At 44.9% G+C, this 21,059-nt stretch overlaps 2 protein-coding genes across 5 annotated transcripts in view; one reads left to right on the top strand and one right to left on the bottom strand.

Moving 5' to 3' along the window:
* ADAP1 (ArfGAP with dual PH domains 1) overlaps positions 1–8,381 on the top strand; it is a 50,366-nt gene extending 41,985 nt beyond the window's left edge. The window contains exons 6-11 of the mRNA XM_017813452.1: positions 1,590–1,736; positions 4,525–4,608; positions 5,498–5,560; positions 5,883–5,954; positions 6,402–6,630; positions 7,032–8,381. Coding sequence (XP_017668941.1) covers positions 1,590–1,736; positions 4,525–4,608; positions 5,498–5,560; positions 5,883–5,954; positions 6,402–6,630; positions 7,032–7,060 — 624 coding nt within the window. The 3' untranslated portion in view covers positions 7,061–8,381. The remainder of the gene's footprint in view (positions 1–1,589; positions 1,737–4,524; positions 4,609–5,497; positions 5,561–5,882; positions 5,955–6,401; positions 6,631–7,031) is intronic.
* Positions 8,382–9,705: 1,324 nt separating this feature from the next.
* On the bottom strand, positions 9,706–18,369 carry GET4 (golgi to ER traffic protein 4). 4 transcript variants are annotated; one of them, XM_017813455.1, is made up of 10 exons: positions 18,326–18,369; positions 17,780–17,803; positions 17,162–17,240; positions 16,665–16,746; positions 16,207–16,356; positions 14,531–14,669; positions 12,489–12,629; positions 12,330–12,405; positions 12,077–12,149; positions 9,706–11,029 (listed from the first exon to the last, which is right to left on the bottom strand). In XM_017813455.1, the coding sequence occupies exons 1-10, from the start codon at positions 18,352–18,354 to the stop codon at positions 10,941–10,943; spliced, it is 882 nt and encodes a 293-aa protein (XP_017668944.1). In that variant the 5' UTR covers positions 18,355–18,369; the 3' UTR covers positions 9,706–10,940. The 4 variants fall into 4 exon arrangements, with proteins under 4 accessions (XP_017668944.1, XP_017668945.1, XP_017668943.1 ...); XM_017813456.1 differs by lacking the exon at positions 17,780–17,803; XM_017813454.1 differs by lacking the exons at positions 17,780–17,803; positions 18,326–18,369 and adding an exon at positions 17,512–17,597.
* Positions 18,370–21,059: the final 2,690 nt, after the last annotated feature.

Genomic DNA, 21,059 nt, shown 5'->3' on the forward strand with positions numbered 1-21,059 from the left:
GCTCCACCACCACAGTCATGGTGAGATGCCCCAACTGACCAGTTCTGGCTTTGCACCATCCAGCTGACATGGGTTTCATAGTGATGGTTAGCTTGTGATGAAGGTACCACCACCTCACAGTGGTCACTGGGGCCTGAATCATCCTTTGCATAGCATGACATGGAATCTGGAGGGAAAGCTCTCTGTTTTTCAGATCCCATGTCAAGTAGTATGGAAACATTGGTCTTTTTCCCCAGAGCACATTTCATTATTGTAAGTGAGGAATGGAGCTGTAACCATGAAAATTGCATTTGTGATGAATGGATGGACACTCCACTGTTCTGCACCACATACTGGGGGGAGCCAAGGTGTTTTATATGATCTTTGAGTCTTCCCTGAACATCACAGCTGAGAGCAGCCCAGGACAAGCCACCAGACAGTTTTCTCAAGTAGTTAATGCAATCGTGGTGTTGTGATGAGCCACAACCTGCAGAGGAGGGGAGCACCCACCCACACTTCTCTGTGGCTTTGACAGCACTGTCTTCTCCTGCAGCTTAGGCTGTTACGGTGCAATTGCATCTCATGGAGAGGAGAGAGCCTGTCCTTACCGAGAGAGAAGTGAAAGTCCCACCAGCCTCATTCAGCCACTCTTGATTGCTCTGATAGTTTAAAGCTGCTTTGCTTCGTTGTTGACCACAGCTGTGGTGGGAACAGCGCTGTCTAGACATGTCCTCTGTGCTGGGATTTCCCCCTCCATGGTCACCCATGAAGGCTGTGTGTCCATGGCAAGTCCCCAAGTTCCCAAAGTGGCACTAACAGCTCTGCCAGCTCAAGAGTTCTGCCTGGTGCTGGGGACCATGGCACCACGACACGACCTTCTGCTGGCCCCTGGCTGTGCCCTAAACCTGGTGTTACCCAGTGCCTGATCTGTATTTGTTGGAATGTCTTATTCACACTTGCTGGTTCACTTCTCAGGGCAGTCCTGAAAGATGGTAAACTTCTGAAGACATTTTGTAAGAAGATGAACAGTGCTATGGTGGTACCTGCCACAGAGGTTGCAGCTGGGGTGGTGCCTGAGAGGGCCTGATCCAGGCTCTCCGTTGGGCTAACCCACCCAAGAGATGGGCTGTAAGGATTATATTTGTGCCTCTGAAAAGAAAGTTCCAAGTTTGGAAGGCAAGGGGAGGAGAGGAGTCAGCAGCCAGTGGCTCATGTGAAAGGATGGGGACATGCACATGGTGTCCCTGCCAGCTCAGCACCCAGGTGTGATATTGGCAAGGGGGACAATCCTCCACCTTTTGGGACAAGGATGAACTGGCTGTGGGTGCTGGAGGTGCAGAAAGCATCCTGGCCTGTTAGTTAGCAGTCTGTAGGATTTTTTTGCGTCTCTGCTGAATTTTGCCAAACAGAGCATTTTTCCAGGCTGGCGGGAAGGACTCATTGATGCCCAAGCAAAGTCTCTGATATCTCATCACCAGGTAGTTTTGTGGGCTGGGAATCAGGTCTTTTTAGCTAATGGCCTCAATCAGGAGTTTTTTCTGACCAAGTGAACTGCTTTCTGGTTTGAAAGCCAATTCTCAGGTGTTTGCTCACTCAGCTGTGTTTTTCAGGCAAAAGAACCCAAAGCAATCATGAAGATCGAACACCTAAATGCGACTTTCCAGCCTGCAAAAATTGGGAACCCACACGGACTGCAGATCACTTACTTGAAGGACAATAGCACAAGGAACATCTTTGTCTATCATGAAGATGGCAAGGTGAGGGCACAGAGATAATGAGAAGGGTTGGGTTGTGGTCCTGGAGGTCAATGCTGCCCAGAGCCAGCCTGTGGCACACCAGGCTCTAACCCAGCTGGAATTGCTGGGAGGGGGTGGAAAGAATGGGGGTACAGGATGTAGAACAAGCTTTGAGCATGTTTGTCGTGTCCTTCCAAGCACAAAGGTGGCAAAATGTGTCTTTTAAGTAACAAGATGCAAATGGAAGGAATTGCTATTGCTCTGCTTGCAACTTGGAGCAGAGGATTCTTTAAGGGAGGCTCCTCAGTGCCTAGAGAAGGAGACGGGGTGGATGGAGCAATGAAAAATGAGGGGACTTAATCCAAAGACTCACCAAAGGGGAGCAAACTGGATTGTAGGAGAAGCGAGGAATTGTTGTTCTGCCTGTCTCATCCTTTATAAAATGCAAATATTCATGTTTGTATTGAAACAAATCCCTTGCTCTGATGCCTCTGAAGGGAGATGTGAAGAAGAGGGCTCATGGGTCTGGGGCTGCTCACAAATTTATCCTCCCCTCCATCCTCCACTCTGCCTGGTGGGATGTGCAAGTCCCATGGTGCAGAACAGGCACCACTTGTGCAAGCACAGCACAGTGTCATTCAGGTCACTCTCAGGCACCTTCCTGGCTGCAATTTAAACCAGAATAAGAGGAAGAAGCTCTTTCCTGTGAAAGCTGCATCCCACCATCGTGCCTGTGTCTGTGGTTTGCTGGGCTTTGGTGGTTTGCTTAGCCAGGCTGCGAGGAGTGCAGTCAGGGTTGTGTTTTGGGTTTGGGGTTTAAAGTGCTGAGGTTTCTGTAGGGGGCTGGTGGAAGGAGCAGTGTCCCCGGTCTCATGCAGTATCTCCACTGTGTCAGTGGTTTGGCAGGATGTGCTCTCCTGCCATCCAATAATGACCTGGCTGAATTTTTTTAGACTCCCCTGAAATTGGTCTGTCCCTTTGGCTGAGTGAGGGCTGCAAGAAGATGAAACTCTGGGGTAAGCTCCTGCCCTTTGGGACTGGAGGCTGCCCCATCCAACATGGCCTTGAACACTTCCAGCTTCTCTGGGCAACCTGTGCCAGTGTCTTACCACCCTCACAGGGAAGAATTTGATCAAACCCCATTTCTGGTGATGGGGGATCAATATCCCAAAAGGAATTGACTGCTGGAAGTCAGCAAGGGTTTCAGCCTCTGCTTTTCTGCATCACAATCAAGAAGGAGACCCACAGATAGATAAATATATATATATATATATATTTATATTTATATATATATATGTATATATTTTTATATATATATATATATAGCCATCCATAGGTGATTGCATGAGATAACAACCTTTTAACATTGCAGCTCATTGGTCATAATCTCCTGCCTGGTTTGGTCATCATTAACTTCAGAAGTGAATTCCTCTTGCTGATCCTCTTTGTGATGCTATCTGGGGTCTCCTTAACTGCTTAGAGTAAGGAAAGCAAGTGATAAGTGACTAAAACCTCAGACAAGTAGGTCAGAATTTTCCAAAAAGTTGTTTGTTGTATTATGTTTCAGGTTTTTTTCCCTTCAACTTGAAGTAGCTTTACAAACCAAAACAAAGCTTTTAAATATTTGAAGATGGCTGTTTGCCACATTAGATCATTTTTGAGAAACCCTAATTCAACTCCTTAAAACTGAGATCTCACAAATTTCACAGAAGAGCCTTTCCCCCCCACCCCAATCATTTTTAAAGCGTGAAAAAGTTTAAATCTTACTGAGGGCTGACTTCTCCTTTGATATGATCTTTCCTACACTACAGCGACCTCACCTGAAAGGGTCGACAGTGTTTATTTTAGGATTAAGTCTGGCTCATTGAACATGTCCCTGATGTGTGAAGCTTCATGTGCATTAGTGACAGCTGGACAGCTCAGCATCCCTCTCCCACAGCTCAGCATCCCAGCATCCCAAGGAAGGAAGATGTAAATATCCCTTCCAACATGCTTTTCCTTTTCTCACACCCTCAGACCACAAGGCAGTGTTTGAGTGCTTAAAATTAATGTGGCATTTCTCAGTGAAACCTTCAAAGAGGCATCTGGTGCAATACAAGCTCTGTGGGTCTCACCAGAGGCAAATGAAAAAAATGAGTTTAAAAACAAGCAAGTTATAAAACAACTATTTTTTAGGGGACAAAAAATGGAGACAGACTTTTACCAAGCAAAGGACAAAGTGCCAGAGCTTCTGGGAATTGAGCTGGGACCTGGATGTCACTGTGGCTGTCTCTAGAGGACTCGCAGACATAACTGATAGAGTGGGGTACAAAGATAAAGAGATACTTAGCTACTCTTTTAGCAAGGCACTGAAGTATGTTGCTAGATTTTGGGTGGGATTCAGGCGTTGCTCAGATGTCCTGCCAGAGGGGCTGGGAGGGCAGGGGGAGTGAGGGGGCTGCGGGGGTGTCAGGCTGCTTTTGCACCAGCCAGCACATGCCAAGCCATTTTATAAGGTCAGGCTCAATATCACAAATGCTGATTTGGGGCTGGTTTTGCCAGTTCAGAGATGTGTTTAAATCCTTCCCTCTGCAGAAAGCCCCTTGGTGCTCACTGGTTGCTGCAGAGCTCTGTGCACATCTGGCAGCCCAGGACAGCAGGCTGATGTTCCCCATCCTTCGCCCGTTTGCTGTATTCTGTATTTTTTAGGACTGCTGCTACACTGTGCCCTGGCACTGGGAACAGCGATCAGAGAGATAAAATGCAGCAGGACCAGGTTATTTTGTGTGCAGACTATGTTCCTCACTGTGCTTTTCTTTCTCTTTATTAGGAAATAGTGGATTGGTTCAACGCCATCCGGGCAGCACGTTTCCATTACTTACAAGTGGCATTCCCTGGAGCCAGCGATGTTGATGTGAGTGCTCCTGCAGTTTTGGTCGGTTTTTTAATTTCCTTTTCCCCTCTTGCTCATTTTTAGCATCTTGTTAACAAGCTGGAAGGCTTGGGGAGTGCTCCATCCTTCGGAGCATTTTACAATTACCAGGCTGAAATGATTGTGGTGGGATGTCGAGCCCACGTGCAGCACCTGCTCCCAAACATCCAGCCTTGGAAAGCACGTGCACGTGCAGTCACACATGTTCACCCTCACAACGTGAGTCGTGTGTGTGAGTAACTCCAGCACTGCCATGTGTGTGGAAGCTGTCAGCATCTTTCTGCTGCTGTAATACCAGAAAGCTGAAACAAAGGCTGTAAGGTAGAAAAGATGAAAGCAGAAGGATGTCAGTGCCATACCCAGGCCTCTGGATGAGTTCTTGTGTGCAGGTCAATGCAGCCTGGCTTATGAATCTCTGGCTGTGTTTTCCGGGTGCTGGAGCTGCTAATTGTGTTACCCTTTGCTAATCTAATTCCAGAGGCTGCACTGGCAGCCAGGGCTGGGGGTTGCAGTTGGTAACGTCACTGGTGCTGGTTGTTGTTGATTACTCCCTGCTACCTCCTTGACCATAGATTTTGAAATCTAATTGCCTTCCACTAATTACCTGGGAGGGGTCCAGTCGGCTCTGAGGTGCAGGGTGGCTCCTTCTCTGGCTGCCCCAGCAGCCCTGGGGCTCCTCCTGGAGGCTGCTGGTTGTGCTGGTGAAGTGCTCAAAGATGTTTCATGGTTCTTGGGTGGGTTCAGGCTGGGGGCCAGCTCCGTGTGGGCTTTCCTTCCAGTGACCCCCCAGCCCTGCCCAGCACACCCAGTGACCCCCCAGCCCCCTCCAACCTGACCTTGCTCTCTTTTCTCTCCTCTTCGGTTGCCCCAGCTGGTGCCAAAGCTTTCTAGAAACTACCTGAAGGAAGGATACATGGAGAAAACGGGGCCAAAGGTAGGATATGAAATATTTCTCATGTATTATATTTTGCCAGAGAGGCAAAGCTGTAACACCATACATTTTTATCACCTGGCAGCAAACATTAAAAAAAAAAATCTAAAACCATTTCACAAACTCACTGCCCCTTCCTGCAAGCCCCCATGGTACAGCTGGCCCAGACCCTGGCTGTGGTGTCTCCTGATGACACAGAAGCTGCCTGTTCTCAACTCCCCCAACCCATCAGGGTCCTCCAAGTGCCTTGAGACTCCTGGATCATGTCTGGTAAGAGAGAAGCTGTGCTATTTCAGTGTGTAATCCAGCATTTTTGACTCTCCAGCAAACAGAGGGATTCAAGAAGCGATGGTTCACCATGGATGACCGACGGCTCATGTATTTCAAAGATCCCCTGGTAAGATGAAGGTGCCTGGGCTGCCTGTTGGGAATTATCTGCAATAATAATACTAGTAATTTTAATAATAGTAATAATAATAATAATGATAGTAATAATCTGCAGTGAAGCTCAGGCTGGTGGGAGAGCCAAGAGGGCACGAAGCTGTCGCTGCTCGGTGGCTCTGCCTGGTGTCCAGCGTGCAGAAGCCCTGTTCATGGATACTCACCAAAAATTCTTTGGAAGCCCTGTTCACTGGGCATTCTGCCTCTGGATTTTGGCTCCCCGGTGTTGGTGCTGTATTGTGGGTGCCCCTGGGGGATGAGCAGGGGTTCTTGGGGTGGCTGGTGCTGTCGGGGTTTGGCTCATGGGACTTGTGGCTGATGCAGGGTGAGCCATGTCCCAGCTGTCTGGGACCCAGCGCCCCCTTCACACTCACACCTGCCTGACTGCTCTGCTGTCTCCTAGGATGCCTTTGCTAGAGGGGAAGTTTTTATTGGGAGCAAGGAAAACAGCTACAAGGTGCTGGAAGGGCTCCCACCGTCCACGCAGGGAAACCACTGGCAGCACGGGATAACCATCGTCACCCCGGATCGGAAATTCCTCTTCGCCTGCGAGACAGAGGACGACCAGCTGGAGTGGATTACGACCTTTCAGAAAGTCATCAGCCGGCCCATGCTGCCTCAGGAATACGCAGGTGTGTTTCCTGGTGGGGGCTGGATGTCAGCCTTGGCTCTGCTGTTTCCCGAGTGTTGGAGGATGCGATGGCTGGAGGGGCATTGGGGATGCAGCAACTCGCTCCCTCCTGTACGATGTGAGCGGGGCAGCCCATGAAGGATGTCGGGGGACGATACAAAGGCTGTTTGAGCAGAGAGGGGCTCACACTAAGAGGAGGAGGATGGTATCCTTCCTTCTTCATTGCCTCTGGTGTGATGCCCATGGTGCTGTAAGGATCAGTCGTACAGTTATAAGAATAATCGCAGCCAAGGAGCATCAGCACAACAAGAACCATTAGCAGGGTGGGCTTATGCAGGGCTGCCACTGCCTGCCAGTGCTTATCCTGCTTTTAACTTTATTTTCTCTGCTTTTTCCTTTCAGTGGAAGCCCATTTCAAACATAAACCTTAGCTGGGACTGGCTGGGCAGACCTGAGGAGTGAGCTTCTGTTTACAACACAACGTGGTTTTATTTGAAATGTTTAAAATAATAATTAATAATAATAACAGTAATAATAATAATAATACTTCCCTTTTCCCTCATCATTCACTTGATCATGTTGGAAGCCGAGAAGGACGGCAGTGGAACTTTGGAGAAGATGCTGATCCAACTTGAAATTCAGCTCTGTAGCTGCTCCACGGGATGGGACAGGTGGTCCTGCCCCCCCCATCACCCCACATGCACTGGAAGGGGTGTCCCACCCAGATTCAGCAGGATGGCAAAGACTATTGGTGGCTCATCCCAGGGGGAGATGGAGCTTTTCCACATGTGCAGGTCCCTGGGCTCTGGAGCTGAGCATCCCCGCAGTCCTGGCTGGCTGCCAGCCCTTTCCAGGGGGCTGCGAGTCCCCGAGCCGTGACATCCTCGTGGGATGGGAAATTGCAGCCTGGAAACACCTGAAATGGTGCTGTGCAAAACAGCTGGGCCTCCCCATGGCATTGGGGTAAATGATAAGTAAATTACCTCCCTGTGGAGGGGTGGTGATGCTGCACCTGGACAGGGTCAAATGGGATTTAGAAATAGGAAATGGGCACCATCAGGCTCATTACTGCTTAGGGAAGGGCAGGGAGAAGGGGACTCAATGGGGGACAGAGCAGTGTTGCCCCAACCCTGCAGCCCTGCAAGGGAGACACGAACCCATGAGGTGATGCTGGGGAAGCAGAGCTTTGGGGGCCAGGCCTGTGCTCTGCTCCCTGGGTCATTCCTCTGTTATGGTTGGGGGGGGATTGCACCCTTTTGGGAGCCTGGTATGGAGTTGGGGGGGGTTGAGCTTTAGGTGCAGTTTTGCTGACAGGCACATCAAAGCCTGTCCCAGCCCACCCCCAGCAGGCAGGTCCCTTCTCCAGTCTTGGTGGTTGCACTTTTTTCCCCAATAATTCTCTCAAATTTTTTTTTGGTTGATTTTTTTTTTTTTTTTTCCTGCCAAGAAAAAAAAAAAAAAAAAAAAAAAAGCTGCTTGAAGTGACGTTTCAGCTCGGTGTTGAGCACTGTAATTCCTGCAGTCGGGGCGGGCGGGCTGGGACCTGCACACCAGGTGCTGGATTTTTTACCCAAAAATGAAATTTCTGGCGTCCGCGAAAGGACCAGCCCCGGACACGGACCCGTCCAACGCGTTCCTTAGGTTGGTGTGTGTAACTGAGAGCATCTCATCAGCTGTGTGCATTCGTTCTGTCACTGGTAAGACAACTGTGGTACTAAATGTCATTCGAACCAATAAATTATTGTTATGTCAGAGCCGTGGCCGTGTGGTGCTGGGGCAGGGGAGGGAGGTGGGGTTCATAGAACAGGCAGAGCTCTGGGGGTGTGGGACACCCACAAAACCATCTGCCCCACCCTGGGCTGCTCCGTGGGGTGTTGGTGAGGAAGAAGCTGCACATAACATATTCCAGGTAAATATATTTCATGCAAGCTACACAGAGTTATGTGTATTATTTTATATATTTTTTGTGTATATGTGTGTATTTTATAGTGTAGATTCTATATGTTTTCTGTGTAATACTCCTGTATGTATGCACACACATACACATATATATACATGGATATACATATATATACACTCATACTAGTTCTTAGGATTATAGACATAAATATTATGGTTTTTGACTATTCACAGACACAACTATAAACTGCATAGGACATAGAGTATAATATATGTGTGTATGTATGAACTTCATATGCACACATGCATGTATATATAGCACTCAGATACATACATTTAATTTACAAATATATAACCTAAATGTATTTCATATACCTGTCTATAGAGACATTTTTATAATTGCAATTTTATAAAATATGTAGTTATATAAACATGTGCATGCTTTTTATATAAGTATATAATTTATAAACATATAAATGTAGAGGAATATATTGCATATGAAGACAAGTATATCCACATGCACAACTATAATGATATATTTAATTTGTATTAAAAGTATTTATAAATGTTGCACACACACTCAGGCTCACTCGTCCTTACTTACCAACTAAGGTATGGCAGAAGCAGGGAGAGGACAGATTGGACACATTGCTTATGTTTTATAACTAGCTGTAAAGATTGGTCTTTGTGTACGTATAATTGAGAATAATATATTATAAATTATATGCCATTACAATTATTTAATTATAATCTACACAAAAGGCTGTTTATATGTGTGTGTATATACACAAATGTAACCTCACACTGGGTCATATATGCAGGACACAGGAGGGGACACTGCTGCTGGACACCTGTGGACACCTTACACCACCCATTCCTGGCAGCCAAAGGCAATGAAATGATGTGGTTCTAAACCTCTGTCGACATTCCAGATCATTTATTAAATGTCTGCAGCACCATCCTGGGTAGGCAGCTCTTCCTTAAACTTGCTGCAAATCAAAGCAATCCACCTCTTCTCCAGACATTCCAATAACCCCCTAGAATTATGCCTTCACTGCACAAAGGTGAAGCTGCAGCACTGAGGGCTGGATGACCCACAGTCAAATGCAGAGTGGAAAAAACAGCAAGGAAACTAAGATCTCTGCATGGAAGTCCCAGAAAGCAGCACTATTGCACATCCTGGTATAAAGTGTTTATTTGAGACTTCACAATTAACACAAAGTCTTCCTGTCAATGCCTTTTTTTTTTTCATACAGTCAATAAATTTGTATTAATCCCTCCCCCATGCATGATTGCTGTTTATTAATCTAAGCTTTTTTATTTTCATCGTGAAAAAATAAAGCATTGTTTCCCCACCCTTTCATCTGTTCCCTGCACCAGACTGTGCTGCATTACAGAGGAGATGGAGAATGGCTATGCCTACTGCTGGGGGTGAAGTTACTCCATTATTTATTGATTTATTCTTTTCAACAGAAAATGTTAAATGAATCAATCACCCAAGAAAAATAAATATATCATAAAGAACCAGGAGTTCTGCAGTATCCCTTTTCTTTACACACAGCTCAGTTCAAACACATACACTGCTCACGGCAAACTGTGTCACTCACTGTCACGCCGTCGCCTGTACGTTATGGACTTACACTGAGAAAGAATCTGTTCCAAAGGAGAAGAGCCACAAGCCAGAGGAGGTATTTTAGATGCCAAATGGAAGCCAATTACCTACGTTCCACTCATGGGCTTTTACTCAAGAGCAATTCAAATCTTGTGCTTTTCAGGAAGTATCAGCTAAAAACACACGTGTGGGTTCGGCCAGAGCCAGACCCTGGGGAGAGGGACAGGCAGTATGAAGGGTGTGCATGTTACTCATGGCAGTGGAAGCGAGTTCTTGTCTCAATGTCTCTTGCATGTGCATCTCAAATTAGGCTGCTTGGCTCGTCTCGCAGTACTTTTGGCACCAGCCTCGCAAATAAATTATTCAATTGCTCCCCCTGCCTTTCGAGATCTTCCTTGGAGAGGGCAGAGGTCAAGGAGGCTTTCTCATAACAGAGACGGTACTGGGCAGGCCATGAAGGACAAGACCCATGTTTATGCTTTATTGAATTACTGTGCAAAAGGGAATACTGCATCAGAAACTGTAGAAGACTATATTTTAATCAGTCACCAGCTGCTGCATCGGAAACCCACTAACAACTGCTCCGATTGGTTCGTTTGGCTACTTTTTGTTGGTATCTTTCTTTTTTTTTTTTTTACATAAATAATATAGACCGACATTATAAACATTTCAGCAACCATTTCTAAAAGACCAGAGGAGCCCTTTTAGGCGCCAAGAAACAACCGCAGGATTCAAATTCCAAAAGTGTCTTTGGAGTCATCGAATCATCAGATTTACACGGCACCCAATGACAACAACATTCAGTCGAGCTCGATAGGACTGCTGTCTTCCTGACCATCTTCTGTGTCATCATCTTCTCCAGTTCCCATCAGACTGTTTAAAAGATTTCCTAGAATGAAATACAGGACAGTTAAAATTGCTAGTTTTACATTCTCATCTCAAAAACTTTTAACTGATCTCCTTCCACCCTGCTATGGTGCAGATTCCTGTAACAAAAAAAAAAAAAACACCCAAAACAAACAAAACCCAACAAGAACACACAACCAAAAAAAAACCTAAGAGGAGAGTGTTTTTTGAAGCAAGACATTAGTATTTTCACACTGGTGTCCATTAAGAATATTGATTTGGGAAGCTGCACACTGTTAGCCCTACACAGGACTGCTGCTGTTTACTGATACTGTTCCTTCTCTAACAATACACTGGAAAAACCCATCAAAGTTACATATTTATGTGCTACACTTGCATCCTGAGGGGAAAACACACCCAACCACATGAGCAGCAGTGAAACTCTCAAAAAGGCAGCAACAGTCCTGCATCACCCTGTAAAAAACTCATTAGAAATTCAAATGCACTTAAAGGTGCCAGAATTGCTGAAAAGCAAATTACAGATGGTAAAAACGTGATGTTCATGTTTTTCACCAAACTTTGGGTATCAGTGAATTGATATTTGTAGTTAAAGCTTCGAGTCAGTTTACAAACAAAGAAGCTTAGTTCTCAAGGGAAAACATTCAATTTTATTCACCGTTCACTCAAGAGCCAGGAAATGAGGGCTGAAATTCTTGATTCCCTTTCATTTCTTGTAGAAGGGCAGTGTTAGAACTCTAACAAAGCCCCAGACTCGACTTAAGGAAAATCAGCCACTGAACTCTGAGCAAATTAAGCTTTAACACCAGTAAGACGCTTCTTTACACTAGGAAGTTATACCACAATGTCAAAAATTAACCATAAGAGTCATTTATGTGCTTCTCCCCTTCTCAAAGATGAGAGGTCTACTAACTCCACCAAACTAATATCACATGCAACCAATGAATCCTGTATTCTACAGCAGGGACTGTTTCTACAGGCTATGGAAAGAGCTATAAATTCATTAGAACAGATTATGTTTCCAGCACAGATGTTTTGTGTAAGTCTGGTGGTCCCTACAAACCAACCATACCTAGCAATCCTCCGTAGGACGAGGTCTGCTTGGGTGGAACTCCAAAGAAAAGCTGTCCTATTCTATCTAGGTACTGAAACGACACAAGATGAAGAAAAATGTCATTTATTCCATTTACTGGTGGAAATACTATGGGCAACAGTCACCCACACAAGGTAGATCACCAACTTCTATTTACAAGTCACAAAACAGGAGCCAACCAGCTATTATTTAACTAATTCAGGAGGTTAAATCCTGTTTATGAGTAACTCACCTCATTATACATGGGATCCCTTTTCAGCGAAGGTTGATACTGTTCACACAATACTGTAAATACTGTTAGTTTTCCTCTAGAAAGGAAACAACCAAAAATGTAATCTCAGTAACAACTGAAAAATAAACCAAGAACAACATGACAGAAATCAGACTGTACCCATCAACTGCCAACAAGAGAAACCAGATGAAGTTTAGCAGTGGTTGAACAAAGGGTGGGCCCTTCTCTATTGAAGGATGTTTCTGTGTGTATGTCGTAAAAACAACTGATGCGCTGGTCTTATTTTTTAAGCAGAGAAATCTGAAAAAGGAAAGAGAACAAGGCAAGTTAAAAACAAAAGGCAGAAAACCAGTTTCACACGCAGAAAGAAAAAGGGAAGCCAAAAGCTCAACAATCTACTTCATTTGTGCACAGAGGCCATCTGAGGCTTAAACTGATGGCAAAAACCAACTGGCAGAGATGTACATCTTTGGGAATGGTCTGGCCATCAACTGAGGAAGGGGAAAATCACTAGTAGAATACACTGTGGAATAGGCAGGTTAGGAGGGAGAACAGACATTAAATAATAAAGAATGAGTTTAACCAGGATTTAAGCAGCTTGTACACAGGATGGTTACTAATAGAGAGCATCAATTTAATCAAGACATGGAAACACTGGCCACCCTGTAATTTACATTTAACATGATATTGCATTTACTGGTCCAGAGATTACTATGCTGAGGCAAAAACTGAATTAAATCCAATCCAAAACACATCACCTTTCAGTACGTATCTGTCAGTGTTCAATGAATCTGCCATTCTTTTGGCACCACCTCAAAATAACATGGCATCAGGACCACTAATAAGTTCAACACACATGCCTAAAAGTCTCATACTAAAGCTACACTTGGAGCTCCCAAGCCATTTGTCCCCAGCCAACAGATCGATCCCCCAAACAGATCAAATCCTCGTTCAGGTCCAGTTAATTTAACTGGCAATCTCTGCCAGTCCCATTGGCCTAACGGGCTTTTCTGTGGGACAAATGCTGCCAGCAGGGTCTAGGAAGGTTGCCACGAGCCATCTCATTTTTGATGGCAGGCTGGCCTCTAATTCTGCACCCTCACATGTGCAAGGGCTTGGGGCTCTTTTGCCTCACTGCTAGGCAAGGAACTGCAATTATTTTCATTAGAGTATAAACTGCTATGTAAGAGGATTTAGCACACTATTTGAGATATAGGCCAGTAAAGGATGCAGTAGTAGTGCTGTGTAAACACTGAAAAAATAGTCTCTTACTCTTAATTTCTGCCCAGAATTTCACCCCCTCCAGAGCAAAGCCCCATAAAATTGCTTAAGAGTCCTGCTTATACTGGATTCCCATAAAGGATTTGAGCTACTGCTCAAAATCACAGCAATCTATAGCAACCAGCTATGGAAAGGAGGACAAATCTGATATGACAGTTCAGTGCTGCCAAAAGAGAGACAAACTTGCTCGCACCTCCTCCCTCTCCCCCAACACCTACTCTCTCCCTGACTCCCTGCCACACAGTCCTGTCTCCACCTCCTCCTCAGACTCCTCCATGAGCTGCTTTCCCTGACTGAAGAAAGCCATCAGCTGATTAAACACAGTAAAATTGGCTTTGTCAACCTTCATTCTACATGAGCTCTGCAAAAGCACATAATTGCATTCCCACCTCCTACAAAAGAAATGCCTGAAGTAAATGAGAGCCAGCAGCAACTCTGTCAAACCAAAAGCCATAGTGCTGCTGCTCAAGGACCAGGGTGACCAGGATAAATTGTCTCTGAGGATGAGACTGAGAGCAAGAACTGTGCTAAAGGTAAATACAGAGCCTGCTTAGGTCCAGTCTTTGTAAGAACATCAAGGTAAGCCCTAACTGGACATAAAGTGGTATTAACAAAGCTAAGAATTGTGCTTTCAGGGTCAAACAGATTGCATTAATTCTTCAGGCAATTAACAGGATTTCAGGTTTCAACCTAAATACGTTGTGTTTTTTTTTCCTCTCCAGTCTGACCAATTTAACACACCAGTTTTCAGATGGTTTTCTCCTTTTGTTACCACCTAAAATGACTTTCAGAAGCTCTGGCCAGTTTCACAGCTTCTTTCGAAAAGGATGCATGGTTAAACCTACAGTTATCCTGATTAAACTGGCCCCAAAGCACAATGTCATCTCAGCAAAATACTTGCACAGAAGTTTAACACCTACTGTAGTACTGCCTGAGCTACAAACATGTCCACCTCACTGCGGTATCCGCGGGACGACGAGTATTCTACCAGCATATTTGCACAGCCCTCACCATCTGTGGAGTGCAAGAAGTGATACCGAGATTCACTATAGTTTTGCTCTAGAAAAAGAAAAAAGAAAAAGGCTTTTAAGAAATCAGTTCATCATACCTGAGTGCAAAACCCAAATTTATTAGGCTTGCACTTTATCAGCTGGTAAAAGAACAACAGCTGCGCACGTGGTATATAAACAAGACAACTAGTAAAAAGTTATAATAATAAATTTCAACTTAAATACATTTGAAAAACTGCTATTAAATACAGTTTATTCAATGCCACTGGCTTGAACTTTGGTCATATAATTTTATCTAACTGCATATTGACACTTCACATGCTTTCATCAAGAAATTCCACATTAGACCATGTGCACCAAGAAGTCAAACAGCACCTTCAGCGTCCTTCTTTCTAAGTGCACAGAAAGAAGGGATTTCCTATTTTTAGCTTAGCCCACTCTCGCTATCAAAATTAAAATTGCTTCCATATGCTGAACAGAACAGCAATTATACAGGAAAAAGGTGTAAGAAATGGCAATGATTTGTTAGAACTCGAAGCAAAGTATCGTGCAAAAATCACTGCAATGACAGAACCTGAGAGCTGCTAACTCTTGGAATTTGAAAGCTTTGTTTTAAAAATCTGAGTCTTTTCTGATGAAACTCAAAAAAATACAGACTAAGGAAACGTAGGCATTTTGCTCTTCAAGAGAACAGTGAGCAGACAGCTACAAAATGGAGAGTTTTACTTTCAGAATGCAACTGTTTCTTATCCTAATTGTAGCTCAGCTTCTAACTCAAATGCTCTGAGGAAAATCCTCCCTTTCTGGCTGGCAGCAGCCATCAGGCTGTAAGTCCATGGGAGCAGCTATGGGATTGCCTATGGCAAGCAGACAGAAGATGAGCTGCAGTGTTGACCATTATTGGGGTCAGGATTGTTACATGAAACCACTGTCATCACTTGGCAGCTACTGAAAAATGTAAAATAAACAATCATTTTGCACAGTTACTTATGAGAAACCACAGAAGAAATGGCATGTATTCAACTGTTCTCAATCACCTTTGTTATGTTTTGAACACGAGACTTTAAAAACTGGCTATCATCCACAATTAAAATAATTATTTAGATCATTTTGTGTTTATCTGACATCCCATCACAAGTGATAAAATGGCTCATAAATAAAAGGTAAGAGCATTCATTCTGGAATAAGCCTGCTGGCCAACTTCTCAAAAAGTACTTATTTACAGTCCAGAGACTGTTTTGGATACCAGGTGGAGTATTTCAATCTTTGTCATGTTTATCCAGGATTTAAAAACAAAAATCCTCACCAACAAAACAGCTTTGCACCCCAGCAATTTTCCTCCTAATGACACAAACTACCTCAATGTCCAAAGATTCAATCTGTCATTTATAAAGAACCTTACAGCAGTTGTGTTTTGAGGTTTGCACTAATGTAGAGCTACAGCTCCATTTTTTTCCTGTTAGTAACATTAAGATGATGTTATTGCAAAAATCAGATAATGGCAGAACTCAATCAATCACTTCTATCTCAGCTTCCTCAGATTACTTTCAAAGGGAAACACAAAAAAGCCAGTTGATTTTTCTTACCTTTCCACAGGGTAATAGCTAGTAACTGGTGTAGTTTTGGATGTCCAAGTTTTCCTGATCCCCCACTGGACCATTTTAGTGCTCTGGATACAAAAGCCACTCGTTCAGGAGAATTTGGATCCATTAAACTAAACAATTTAGCCAAGTTTTCTAGAAACAATAGGATTCAAAAATATTTAGCATTAGGAGAAATAACATGATCTGCTGCTTCTAGTGCATTTATAAGATACATCTTTAAGACAGGCAGCGATGTTAGTTCCAAGCATCCACAAAGTTATCAGGAATCCATTATTCTCTAATAAACTTTCCCCTCAGCCCATTTCTATGGGGAAGGTAACCCTGAGCCATGTGGGAATGCACCCAAACAGGATTGCAGCTTTTAAGACTAATTAACAACAGTCACTGTGAAGGGAAAGCACAGCTGAACACCATCAAACCGAGTGCAAAGGTCACCTCACCTAAAAGGTCTTCTGCTACTTTTGCATCCGATTTCTCCAAGGACTCCAGAACCAGCATGGACAGATCAGCAGCACTGTTTTGCTACAAAACAGACACACACTGGCAGTGATGAACGTATGAGCACATAAAAGAAAACATCAGCCAGAATTTTGGCAGCAGCGGGTTTAATACTTTTATCAACGTCTACATCCAAGGCACAGCATCAAGTCTCAGCCCTCCTTTATAAAAAAATTATAGTAATTTGATGGCATCAAAAGAGAAGCCTCCAGGAAAGCAAAACATGGTTATTGTTTGGATGCTCACAAACACTTCTGCTGCATGTTCCAGTTTGGCATAATCCTTCTTTGTGGAGAAAGGCTCAACAAAGAGATAAAACAAAAGATTACAAAGCAATTAGCCCAAACATTTACCCCTCAGAACTCACCATTCATCTCTCAAAATCTTGGACTAACAACCCCCTGCCACCCAAACCACACACACAAAACCAGTGACTTACTTGGTTATGACTGAAGAACAGCAAAGCCCCTGAATACATAAGTTCTCTTGCTTCTGCGTGTTTTCCTTGTGACATATACCTGAAAAAATACCAAAGCCATGATAAAAATTACCATGAAGTTAGTTATACTTTAAGGATTCAAAGATCACTAAAGTTTAAAATAAAGGCAACAAATAATTTATTTTTAAATCATGTTAGTTTCAATAATGATGTAGCTTTAACTGTAAGTTGCAATTTGTTTTCTGCTCCAGACTTCATGGAACAAAGCAAAGGATACAAGAATGAAAACTGAGAGCTACAAATCTGATTTGGGCTGGAACAAAGAAAAGGCAATGATGCCAGGGGTTCACCTGAGTAAAATATGCCAATGCACTGAACTACACCACTCAGAAGGTGACTTTGGAGCCTTTACTGAAGCCATCCCAGTGAAACAATTTTTGGAACAGTCCCTGGAGAGCTCACACACTGCCCAAGTGACTCCAGCCCTCTCCTCACTGATGTCTCCTTTCCACTGGTTTAAGTCTCTCTGACCATTACAACTCTGCCAGGGGACATCAGCCAGCAAGATTCACCATAGGACACTTTAAAAGAAACAAAATATAACGCTTCAAAACACACCTGCTGCAGCTTCCATCTTCCTTACTTAAGAGTCAACCAAGAAATGAGGAATGAAAGAACTTGTTCTCAACCTCAGGAGCCTCTGACCACACAGCTGTGATTGCAGTCTCCTGCACATCATCACTACCCGTAACTAAAGCTCTAGATTATAAGCACAGCATTTCCCATAAAAGCCCAGTTTAGGTGTGGCAGCAGACATAGTTTCCAAATTCCATTTCTCTTAACTGCTTCTCAAGAAGTTTGTGTTCTCAGTAGTTAATAACAGCAGCTGATTTTCTCCTATCAGCAGAGATAAGATGACCATGCTGCTTTAGAACCTGCAGTGTTTGGTTTGTCCTCCGTGCCACACCTGGCTGGGCTGTGCCCGTGTCACCCCTTTCCATTCCCTGGGGGTCAGGGCAGCCCTTCTGCTCCTGCAGCCCAGAGGTCCCCCAAGGTGACCCAAAGCCTCAGAGTCCCCGTGGGGTAACACAGGGGTTGGTATCTCTGGGGTGAAGCAGTCAGGGGGTGGTGGGACAGGGAGGGCATGGGGGGTGTCACACTAACCAGGGGGACAACTGGATGGAGCAATGCATCCCAAAGCTCTTGTGCTGTGCCCGAGATTCCTGTCACACGTGACAGCTCCAGGAACAGGCCCTACTGGTAACATCACACAGACAACAAACAAGGAAGGAGACAGTCCTCCCATCCTGCTCAGCAGCTCCCACAAACCCCAAGGTCTCTTATACAAAGTAGCAGAACTGAAATAATGGATGGCACAATGGTGGTGTGCTGGAATAAGGATCCTCAGCAATTTGGATTTGCAACCAGCACGGTGAATGTTCCTCATGTGAGTCAAACAGATCCGCAGCTCCAATGTTTTTATAGTTGGGCTCACATCCAGGTTTGCTTCTAGGAGTTTAACTCAGTGTGGATCCACTTCCACAAGTTCTATTTCCAGCAGACTCACAATGCTATTTGGGAGCTCTTAATCTGGGAATTATTACAGAAGATACTAAAAGATGCTGAAAACGGTTTCACAATATAAAATACATTTTAAAGTGTTAGGTTTTTTTTAAAAGAACTTTTATAAGAAAAGTTCTATTTAATAAAAAATAAATATTGATGGCACTGCTCTAAATGGCATTTAGGACAATGGAAATCCTGGAACATATTATTCATACCAGAAAAATCATTAGCAATGTCAGGAAAATAGAAATTGATGTCACAAGGATGTTACACTTGGAAGTTTGACTCAGTCACCAAACCATGAGGAGAGAAGGGTTCAGCCCGGCCAGCCTGTGGAGTGACACCAACCAGCCCAGGTGCTCCTCTTCAGAGGAGCTCAGGGTCAGGCAGGAACAGCAGTTTTCCACCTGCTCTGTGGATCACAAGGAGGGATAATAACTCTGCAGGAGGTAGGCTTATGGTAATCTTTCCTCCTCCACTTCTTCCCCTCCTCCACCCTCAAATTCATCTCAGTGTATAAAACTGAGTCAGGATTTCAAGTTTAACCTCTGACAGACCAGACTAACGTTTTACAGGCCAGTGTGTTTAAAAGGAGTAAGCACTGGCTATCCCAACCACAATTCCAGAGCTGAGGTCATCCCAATCTGTGTTAACGTGTCTCTGGAAAAATGCTGATATTTAACACATTTTACAGAGGACTGACAAGAGTATCCAGCACTTTCTTTTGGCTGCAGTGACTTTCCAAACAAGTTTCACAGTCACATTTCACCTTTTTGCCTAGAAGGAAGTCCTTTTCCCAGCCATGAAAATGTCACCTTTTCAATTAATTGAGCACCTCCTTTCACTTGCACTTAAAATTGAAAAGGAAGGATTTTTGATTCCAAATTAATTCAGAGAGGCTTAAGCAAAGTATGTGAGTTAATACATCCAAAGGACTGGAGGAGAAGTGACCCGCTGAGCCAAGACTTTTTGCACCACTGCAGACACCACATCACATAATCCCTACTATAAAATAGGCCAGGCTTTGTCTTAAATTTAGATTTATTCCCAAATACAATTTAAGTCTTAAGGCCTGGATGGTGCCTTGCTGATCCCATCAGAGGGTCATGGCAGAATGAACTGCTTTAATTTGATGGTGCTGGTACACGGGGGCAGGGCAGGGCAGGCTGTCTGATGAACACTGGGAGCAGAAATAGGACTGTGCATCAAGGACTGTCTTCTCTGGCTGCTATTCTTCTGTGCTTTGTCACAGGCCTGTTCCTATCCTAACTCAGATGAGGTCTGAGGACAGGAGTCACAAGACCGGGAAGGTGGAAATTTCTTCACAGAAAAGGTGGACAAGCATTGGAAGGGGCTGCCCAGGGAGGTGGTGGAGTCGCAGTCCCTAGACGGGTTCAAGAAACAACTGGATGTGGCACTGAGTGTTCTGGTCTAGTTGACAAGGTGGTGACTGGTCAAAGACTGGACCTGATGACCTTAGAGGCCTTTTCCAACCCAATGGATTCTGTGAAGGCAATTTTCCCTCCTGACCTCTCTTAGCAGAGCCACAAGCAAAACAAAGCTGGGACCAACCATGGAAGCCCCTGGAACAAACACCTTATTCTGTGCCCCTGAACACAAGGGCCTATATTTTAAATGCTGATGAGAGAAAGTGTGACCACTGCAAGCTGCAGTGAAACATAAAATCTGAAAAAGTTTTGCAATAAAAATAATTTCCTTATGACGTAAGAGGCAGCAGCAACATTTCTGAATAAGTGCCCAGGCCTGCTCTACTTAGTCTCCGTCACATACACAAATACTACATCAGATGGAATTTACTCTTAAAAACTCCTCCATGCAGGTGATTTTAGCCACGCTGAGCTGCCCCTTTCCCTATCTGACAGGGTGGCTGTGCCCTGTAACAAAGTAGCCCTGTGTCCTGGCCGAGCAAGTCAACCTTCAAACCCCGAGACCCTGACACAGCCCCCTGCGCTGACATTTGGGCCGAGCTGGCAGCGCAGGGGCCGCGAAGGGCTCAGCTCCAGGACGGCCCCGCAGCCCGGGACACGGGCGAGCCCCGAGCCGAGCCCCGGGGGAAGGCCGGGGGACCATCACTCGAACTCGCCGGGACGTGGGGCCGCCGAGAGACACTGGGGGAAGGGGGGGTTAAATTCCGCGCTGCCCATGACCTCTGGGCAGTTTAACGCAACACCCGCCGCGCGTCACCGGGGCAGGGACCGGGCAGGGGCCCCACCGCTCCCTCAGCCGGGCTGGGGTCGGGGTCTCCCTCAAGCCCCTCTCGGAGCCGCCGGGGCGGGGCCGGCCCGGGGGACCCCTCCGGCCCCTCCGGCCG

This window comes from Lepidothrix coronata, unplaced genomic scaffold (assembly GCF_001604755.1).
Source record: "Lepidothrix coronata isolate B3197 unplaced genomic scaffold, Lepidothrix_coronata-1.0 Scaffold41, whole genome shotgun sequence".
Classification (NCBI taxonomy): Eukaryota; Metazoa; Chordata; class Aves; order Passeriformes; family Pipridae; genus Lepidothrix; species Lepidothrix coronata.

Excerpts from the sequence above, each read along its gene's own strand:
- GET4 (XM_017813454.1), bottom strand. The coding sequence starts at position 17,582 with ATGGCTTCAGTAAAGGCTCCAAAGTCACCTTCTGAGTGGTGTAGTTCA. Across the intron at positions 16,357-16,664 it reads AGTAGCAGAAGACCTTTTAG|AAAACTTGGCTAAATTGTTT; the intron begins GTGAGGTGACCT and ends TATTGTTTCTAG. Across the intron at positions 11,030-12,076 it reads GTCCTACGGAGGATTGCTAG|GAAATCTTTTAAACAGTCTG; the intron begins GTATGGTTGGTT and ends ATTTCATTCTAG.